The 8,712-nt window shown below is 53.8% G+C and overlaps 1 protein-coding gene across 2 annotated transcripts; it reads right to left on the bottom strand.

The window, feature by feature from the left end:
* Window positions 1–1,035: 1,035 nt before the first annotated feature.
* Window positions 1,036–7,726, bottom strand: Ormdl3 (ORMDL sphingolipid biosynthesis regulator 3). 2 transcript variants are annotated; one of them, XM_015506671.2, is made up of 4 exons: window positions 7,591–7,726; window positions 3,835–4,028; window positions 2,941–3,092; window positions 1,036–2,568 (listed from the first exon to the last, which is right to left on the bottom strand). In XM_015506671.2, exons 2-4 carry the CDS (start codon window positions 4,006–4,008, stop codon window positions 2,433–2,435), a joined length of 462 nt encoding a protein of 153 aa, XP_015362157.1. In that variant the 5' UTR covers window positions 4,009–4,028; window positions 7,591–7,726; the 3' UTR covers window positions 1,036–2,432. The 2 variants fall into 2 exon arrangements, with proteins under 2 accessions (XP_015362157.1, XP_015362158.1); XM_015506672.2 differs by having other exon boundaries at window positions 3,835–4,033; window positions 7,591–7,723.
* Between the last annotated feature and the right edge of the window lie 986 nt (window positions 7,727–8,712).

Genomic DNA, 8,712 nt, shown 5'->3' with positions numbered 1-8,712 from the left:
AACAGGCTGGGCCAGTAAGAATTCAGCCTCCCCACCTACCACATACCCCGAGAACCCTCTCAGGGAGATGCAGGTCCTCCTTATCTGGATGCCACCTACTCTTCTTCATCGACTTCCTTCTCCCCCACCCCTGTGTCTTCCCTCAGCTATAACCACCTATGTGAGTCCAGACTGTATTCTGGTCTCTGCACCCCTCATTTCTTAAAGAAAATGGTGACAATTAATCATATGGCTCACAACAGAAGCCATATGATTAAGAAGCACTATACAGCAGAGGAAGAAAATTGAAACTTAAGAGAAATACTTGGAGGAGGCCACACAGCAAGTGACAGCACTGGGATTGGAACAGAGGTCACTGTTGATGTTCCCTGAACCTTGCCCCAACTGCACTCTTTCCAGCCATGGAAGCAACCCAGGCAGTCCCATTCCCAGGACTGGGCCCAGTGGCTGCATTTCTCCTCCCACTGCTGTGTGGCCCCACTTGGGGAGTGGGACGGTGTCTGGCCTTGGGCAAAGATCCTGCACTCTTCCAGACCCCCACTTCAAGGATGTCATGAAGCAGGACCAAGACTGGAAGAGCCAGGCTGCTGGGGGGAGGTCCTCCCTCCTGTCTGGGACTTTGCACCTGTCCTGGGAGTAGGAGATAATGTGGCACAGACACCCTGAAAAGCCATGTCCTCAGGAGATAAGGACTCCTCCTTCTCGAGGCTATACGAGCCTCAAGAAGTCCTGGGGTTACCTCTTCCCTTCCCACTTATGCTCAGAGACTAGGAAAGACCTTGGAAGAATGGAGAGGGATGGGGAATTTCAGAGGGAAGGGCTGTCCCTCTCACCCCCACCACTCCAGTTGTAAAACCATGCCTGGACTGACCTTCTCCCTGGTCACTGAAGGGCCCCTGCCTATGAAGTCAGAGGTGCATGGCCTAATGGGGCCTAAGAAAAACCAGCAGTCCCAGAGTCCCCACCACTGTGTCAGCAGGAGCTGCTGCCCCCCCCCCCCAGGGCCCTCCAGGAAACAGAGGCCAGACACAGAGGAAACAGGAACATATTGCCCTTTATTTGCGTTTCTCAGAATACTGTACAAAGGGAGTAAAAATCCTATTCACACTTTGCTTAGAAAGATTTAAGGTGAAAGTTCCCTGTGATACGTGGGGTGGGGATGGGATAAGAGGCAGAAAACAGGATGAGTGAACTCTCCTCCTCCCTCAGGCCCCCCAGCAGAGGGCTCAGGCACTCACACCTTTTCAATGTAACATGCTCCCAGTAGGACTGGGGAGGGGAGAAGGCGCCTCCTCTCTAGCCAGCCCCACCTGTCTCCCTCCTTGGATTGAGACAGCGGCTGCAGCCACCACCCTGCCTGACCCTTCAGCCCACCACCAAGTGGAGGTGGTTTCAGAGCCCCACGTGTACCTGTCCCTCAAAAGGCCCTGCATGGCACCAGTCTGAACAGGGAGGTCACAAGGTGAGGGACTATGGAAGGGCCCCACTGTCCACTGTTTCTGTTGCAGCTTCCTCACACCCAGAGGACAGTGTCAAACTGTACCTGTGCTCACAATGACATAGCCTCTTCCACCCAAGTCTGCCCCTCACGCCAGTCCAGGAGTTTCAAACCCACAGCCACTTTCCTAACCTCTCCCCAAGACCATTCTGTGGGTGAGGAGGAGGTGGGACTAGTTTCTGCCCACTCCCCTTTTACAACACACCTCCACTACTGCTGAGGCCCATTCTTCTAAGACTCGGATCACTACCCCACACTTACCCACCAATGCCCTCTCCCCAACCTCCACTGGGACCAGATGGCAAAGCCCTAGCCCTTTGCCTCCGGAACCAGGCCATGTATGCCCCACCACCACCTCCCCTCACCCTCCCCGCTCCCATCCAGCACCCAGAGTAGGGTGCGGGGGAGCCACCAAAAGCCTGGGACTAGGATCAGACAGCTCTCTACCCAGAGGAGTGAGGTACTGTCACTCGCTTCCATAGATACAAAAATACACTGTCGTCCTATAGCCTGAAGAACCAAAACGAAACAATTCAGAAGCCGTACCTTCCTCTGCTCCCTCACAGGGGTTAAAGTGCTTTGGCTGCCTGAGGGTAAACAAGCAAGCAGGGATTTCTCCCTTGCCTCCTGTCCCAACCCCGGAGATCTAGGTCCATGTTCAGCCCGGGAGCCCAGCCCTTCCATGACCACCCCATGGAGTCTTTTCAAAAGGCAAAAGGAAAGAATCAAAAAATCAGAATGGGTTAGAGCCCAGGGGCCCACCCCAACCCACTACAAGCTACTCCAAGTCGGCTACTGGGGAAGCAAGGGGGAACTAGGCCCAGAGGCATGATCCCCATCTCCGGCAGTGTCCAGAGGCTCCTTGTCTTCAGCATCACAGCAAACGCCTTCCACCCCTCCCCTGCCACCCCAGGCTGGGGAAGGGGCTGCACCCTCAGTACTTATTGATGCCAAAAATGCGGACTCCATGGAGCTGGGGCAGCTTAGGGATGAGAACGCTCATCAGAGACACAGTGTTGAGGATGAAATGGATCTGGTCGTACTTGGTGTAGAAGCTGGTTAGGAAGTACCTAGAGGGAAAGGTTAGGGAGAGAGATGAAAGAATGGAGGTCACCTCCTCCCTCAGAATTCTGACCACTAAGGATATAGGAGGTGTCTCCACACCAGAAGTGGAATGGCAAGATCTCCCGGGCTACCGCAGCCCCTGTCAACTCAGCCCCCTCCTGCACCCAGGCCTGTGGGCCAATGTCTTTCCAACTGAGAAAAGAGGGCCAGGGAGGCCCAGGCCTGAGTGCAGTGTAAGACCCAGGGATCTTTCGCCTTCCCTTCTGTTTATTCCTACATCAAGGGCCAGAGTTAGGGAGGGATTTAGGTCTGGCTGGCCCCAGGCTTCCCCAGGCCTTGTCCTGCCTGCTGGTGTCCTCACTAGTGAAGGCACTCACAGCACAATGGGCGTGATGGTCAAGAACTTCCGAGAAGCCGTGAACTGGACCCCGTAGTCCATCTGCTCCCAGTGGGTCAGCAACCTCGCTTTGCCCTGGTCTGGGGTCTCGAAGGGTGTCCCTTTCACTGTGTGCAGGAAGATGTACATGCCCTGGAGAGGGGTGCCTTCGTTAGAGGATACAAAAGGCCAAAGGGCCCCCAGCTTAGCTCCTCCACCCAGTCACAGAAGTAGTTCCAGGTGATCTGCAGCCTCCCCCTGTTGGGCAGGGGGATATGGGCTGGAGGCCAAGATGGAGCAGCTGGGAGACTGGCAGAACAAGAGGACTCCAGGGGGAGAGGGCAGGCCTGGAATGAAGAGACTGAAAGGAAAAGAAGTTAGCTGAAGAAAAGGCATAGAGATGCTACCTTCCGGCCCAGGTGGAGCCTCCACGAGCCAGAAAGGAGGGGCAAGCTGAGGGGGACTGAACCCCTGCCTGTCCACCAAAGGAGTAAGAGGCAATGACTGCTAAGGGGCAAAGGAGGACCGGAGTGAGGGGTAGCATGAGATCCTAACTTGGGGAAGGAGCCTTTCTGCTCCAGGCTAGGCACTAGGATTCCTGGGTGCTGGGGATACTTCAAAGCCCTTGGTTCAGTTCTCAGTAGCCATCTTCCAAATCCACAAGCCACCCCATCCAGGAGATGTAGACAACTCTGCAGATTTGATTCTTCTTATAGGTGTGTACAGAGCTGAAACCCAGGAGGAGGAGTGGGATGGAAAGGTAAGAGGTAGGCCTGGGCGCTGGCAACAGCTGTTGTCAGGTCATCACCCTGCTACCCGGCCCACGTTTGGCAGATTCCTTCTATTCCTCAGCCCCATCAAAGAGCAGCACATATGGTCAGATGCAGGTTCTCACCATGTTGTGGATGAGGTTGGTGAGGGTCCAGACGACAGGGACACTCACGAAGGGGATGCTCAGCAGCACGACATGAAGAAGCCCAATGGCGAGCACGTAGGAGAGCCAGATGCCACGGCTGTTCATCACCCGCGTATTGGGGTTCACTTCGCTGTGTGCTGTGCCCACATTCATCCTGACACCCCTCTCCGCTGCTGCTCTGCAAACAAGCAGCACAGGTGAGACACGCCACACCACTTCCTCTGCCCCCTCACACCCTCTGGATCTTCCTTCCCTGAGAACTCCATATAGTCTCACTGCTTTGGTTCACAAGAATGGAGGCTGGAAAAAAGTTTATGAGCACTTGGCTCTAGTCATTTCCTGCTGCTGGGGTGGGAGTAAAACTGGGCTGTACTATGCATCATCCCATCAAGACAGTGCCCTATAAGTGCCTGGGGACAGATAATCAAAAGATATTCAGGTCCAGAGCAGAGAAATCAATGCCCATCCCCTGCTATTACACTTCCATGAGGGTCCCCTTCCTACTAGGGGGAGAGAAGAGGCCTGCCCCCTAGAATTCTCCCTCAGTGTAATTCCTGCTGGCTCTGTCTCAACTGAGGGCCTGAGGAGACCTCTCCTACCCTAAGTCCTTTCCACAGGAGTAAAAGAAGGTGAGGCCTGTGGGTGAAGTACTTTGAGGTCACTATTCCCACCCACCCCTAATTTTCCAATCATAGATCTCCCCAAAGTTTACCCAGGAGGACTGAAGGAGAAAGAGGGTGGGAGGAGAAAATAGCATTAAGAGACAACATTTGCTCAGATCTGGAAGGCTCCTTTTTGGTGACACAAAACTATACACCCAGACATTTTATCCATTTGGCAGACACTCAGGCTAACCCTTGGGATGCCAGCCATTCTGGTGTCAAATCTCCAGGGCCCTTTACCCCACCAAAATTCTCCCTCAGCATGATTCCTGCTGGTTCTGTCTCACTGAGGACCTCAGTAGACCTCTCCTATTCTAAGCCCTTCCTACAGGAGTAAAAGAAGGCAAGCCCTGTGGGCACAAGCAGTAGTGGATGAAGTACTTTGGGGTCACTGTTCCTATCCACCCTAATTCTTCGATCCTAGATCCAAACTTTGGCCCAGGAAGACTAACAGAGGAGAAAGAGAGGGGAGGGAAGGAAGGATACAGAGCATGGCCAACATCTATAGTTCCCACAGGCAGCTGGAAGCCAACCTCCCAAGGACACAAAATTGTACCAGCGACTTCCCTCCTGCCTTTTTCCTTCCCTGCCCCAGCCATCCTCACCTCAACTTCCATTCTCAGCACCTGTTTCCATGTATTAACACTGTCCTTTCCCCTGCCCAGTCCCAGTGTTAGAAGCCCTGCAACAGGAGGAACCAGAAGGCTGCCCTTGATGCCCAGGAAATAGTGATCCCTATCTAGAGTGGGCAGAGGGGAGAAAAGAAGGCAGGAGGGGGAAGATCTGCCGCTTGTCCAGAGCCTGGTTGTCCCCAGACCCCTGAGGGTCCTATGACTAGCAGAAGGTGGGAACAGAAGTCACCTGTGTACTGCTCACCTCCTTATCTAAAGTAGGGTCTTGCCTGCTAAAGACCCCAAAGTCATCATCATGGTAGCAGCCCCAAATTTCCTGGTAATACAAAAAGGAGTCCCAGACGGAGATATTCTAGAAGTGCCCAGAAGACCACCTCTATCACCCCATTGGGCCAATCCCCTCAAACTCAGAAACTACATCTCCTGGCAGGATCCTAGCCAAGCCTGCACAAGACCCAATATCCTCATGGGTTAGTTCCTTACTTACAGAACAATGAGAGCAAGTTTCCTCTTCTTAAAACTCAAAGCTTTCAAAGCTTACAAACACAGTTTCCCAACAAGTAAACATTGTCAACCTCTTCTCCCTATTTCTCCACTTCTGGGAGAAGGATCAGTTGATTACTAATGGAAATGACACGTACCCGCAGACACCAAAGTCCCAAGAGTGCGTTCTGGCTGCCAGATTTTTTCTTAGTTTATGAATTGCTAATGTCTATTTTTTGGGGGAAGGGGGTGGTGGTATGATAGGGTTTATTTCAGGGTACAGGCCTGATAGGGTTTACTTCAGGGTAAACGCTGGGTACACGCTGGTGGAAGTGATGCTCCTGGGGCCCATTGGCCCAGCCCATTAAGCTGGATAATTGAGCCTAACAGAAACCCAAGGAACTAGAAAATCCGTTGTTTACCTTCCCAGAGCCTTGGGACTTCAGTTACCCTAACATAGCCCTTGGGATACCTACTACGCAAAAGCCTCCACCTGGGACAGGGGCTGTGTCTGTCTAAGAAGTGAGGCCTCTGAAGGACTTACCACTATGGAGTGGGAAAAAGCTCTCCAGAAACTGATGGCCCTTCCTTCATAAGTCAGACCTCCAGGGCTGTAGGTACAGAAAGACTTCTAGCCCTCCCTAGCATTTTGTCCAGAAGTGAGAAAAGCCTTGCTGGATCCCAAATCATAAGACTCTACTCCCTCTTCTGTCTAACAGTGCATCCAACAAAGCCCAAAGAGTCTAGGAGGAACCTTGATCTAGGTCCTAGATAACACCTTGGGAAGCTTCTTTCTTAAGCCTGAACACTAGGTGCCCTGAGAGCAGGAAACCCTATTAGACCACCACCCCCCTTCCCCCAAAAAATAGACATTAGCAATTCATAAACTAAGAAAAAATCTGGCAGCCAGAACGCACTCTTGGGACTTTGGTGTCTGCGGGTATATGTCACCTCCATTAGTAATCAACTGATCCTTCTCCCAGAAGTGGAAAAATAGGGAGAAGAGGTTGACAAAGGCAGACAGGTCCCCAGCAGCTGAGGCTCTAAAGTTTTGCTGCCATAGCTGGCAGGTGGCTGCCATCACCAGCCCCTGATGTGGTTTCATAACCTGCCTCAAACTAGAGCCTGCAGCAACTCTGTTCTGTTAACCACTTTTTTGCTGGTAGTTCTTCTCCCCTCCCCCTTGGCTCCACACAGGAACATCCCGGCCCAACCAGTCTGTCAGACACTCACGTCAAGGCCAGAGTGCGCCCCAGGGCAGCCACTAGGTAAGTGTTTCCCATTTCCTCCCCCAGGTAAAAGCAACCCTTTAAACAGCAAGCCTCCTGCCTTGTGGATGATGAGCCCAAACATCCAGGCCTGTACCCTGAGGACCCCAAAGGAAAGTCCGTGGCAGCACACCACATGACACTACCACTCCACCCACCCACAACTTGCAGGACCAAAGTGGCTCACCTCTCGCTCTGGTCCAGCCTCCCAGACTCGAGGGGTTGGTGGGAGTGGAAAGAAAGGGAACCCTCTCCAACCCGGGGGCAGGGAGGAGCGAGGAGGCGGAGTCCTCACTATTGTTGGGGTTTTCGGAGTGGGACTTCTGGCACGAGGGCCTCCCGCTTTGCCTTCCAGCTAGGGACCTGACACTCGGAGCCTAGCAGGGTCCGGGGCCCCACCCCCCATCTGCATGCGTTCACCAAGCCAAAACCTTTATCCCCGAAGTCCAGCCTCTCCCCGCCCCCCACCCCAGCCGAAACACTCCTCCCCGAAGACCTACCCCCCGGCCTCCTACTCCTACTTTCCTCCTCCGGCACCTCCTCGTGTGATGCAGCCCCCTCCACCCCCAACCACCCTACCCCGATCTCCAGTCCGCGGCGCCCCTCCAACAGCCCCCAACTTCTCTGTCGCCCCTCCTCTAGCCCCAGGCCTTCGGATTCCGCCACCCGAAGCTACCGGTCCGAACTCACCGTGCGGAGCGGGAGGTCGAGGGCCCGGGAGGGGTGCCCGGGAACAGGGGCCGCAGCTGCTTCAGCAGCTGTAACAAACAGCGGCGGCAGCACCCCGCTGGCAGCTCCGGCCGAATCAGCGCCTCGCGCCGGCCCCCTCGACGTCACCGCCGCGCGCCGGCCTCCGGTGCCTCCTGGGATTCGTAGTTTTGCTCCGGCTCCCGTTCCCGTTCCCGCTCCAGCCACTCTAGGGCCGCACCGCCGAACGTTTTGCGGCGACGCTAGAGTGAAATCAGATGGTGTTACTTCGACGCGTAAAGACCCCACCTTTTGCGCCTGCGCCCTTCAAGCGTGATTTACTCTTGTCTCGTTTTTATTTTGCTTTGTTTTGTTTTTACAATACTGGAAATTTAATTCAGGGGCGCTCTACCACTGAGCTACACCCCCAGACCTTATTATTTTTATTTATTTATTTGAGACAGAGGCTCCCCAAGTTGCCCAGGCTGGTCTCGAACTTTCGGTCCTCCAGCCTCAGGCTCTAACTGGGATTGCAGTAGTACGCCGTCACGTCCTGCTCCCTACCCCAGTTTTTCTAACGAGAAAACCCAGAGCTTTAAGTAACTTGCAGTAGAACTCCGTTGGGAGAGACTGACCCATGTGCAGCGGTTTTACCACTACACCTCACTCCTTGTGCTCCGGCCCCAGAAGGGCCCCTCCAGAAACTGAGTAGCCCGGCCCTTTGCCCTGCCGTATTTGTTGCCTGGGTTAAGGGTTTGTAGGGCAGAGAGCAGAGCCTGTCCAAACCCTGCCTACTTGACAAGTGACATTTGATCCAGGCTGGCCTGAGCCCTGCTGCATCCTGGGTCACTTCAGGCATCAGAATAAACCACGTGTCATAGAAAGATTCTTTGATGAATAGTTAGGAGCCTGAGTTACTGTCTCGGGTCAGCCTGTGTGGCTTTGGGTGGGAAGCTGTGGTCTGCAATTTTCATGTCTGCATGCTCTCAAGGCAAAGGCTCAGACTTTACAGCCAGGTAGACATAGTGTAGGCATTCCTTTATCGGCAGTGTGATCCTGGGCAATTACTTTATTTGTCTTCACCTCCACTTCCACATTCATGAAACCCTACCTCCAAGGTTGTTG

The sequence above is a fragment of the Marmota marmota genome, unplaced genomic scaffold (genome assembly GCF_001458135.2).
Source record: "Marmota marmota marmota unplaced genomic scaffold, marMar, whole genome shotgun sequence".
Lineage (NCBI taxonomy): Eukaryota > Metazoa > Chordata > Mammalia > Rodentia > Sciuridae > Marmota > Marmota marmota.
This window is presented reverse-complemented; position numbering and strand designations above follow the sequence as displayed.

Excerpts from the sequence above, each read along its gene's own strand:
- Ormdl3 (XM_015506671.2), bottom strand. The coding sequence starts at position 4,008 with ATGAATGTGGGCACAGCACACAGCGAAGTGAACCCCAATACGCGGGTG. Across the intron at positions 3,093-3,834 it reads CCAACCTCATCCACAACATG|GGCATGTACATCTTCCTGCA; the intron begins GTGAGAACCTGC and ends ACCCCTCTCCAG. Across the intron at positions 2,569-2,940 it reads ACCATCACGCCCATTGTGCT|GTACTTCCTAACCAGCTTCT; the intron begins GTGAGTGCCTTC and ends CTTTCCCTCTAG.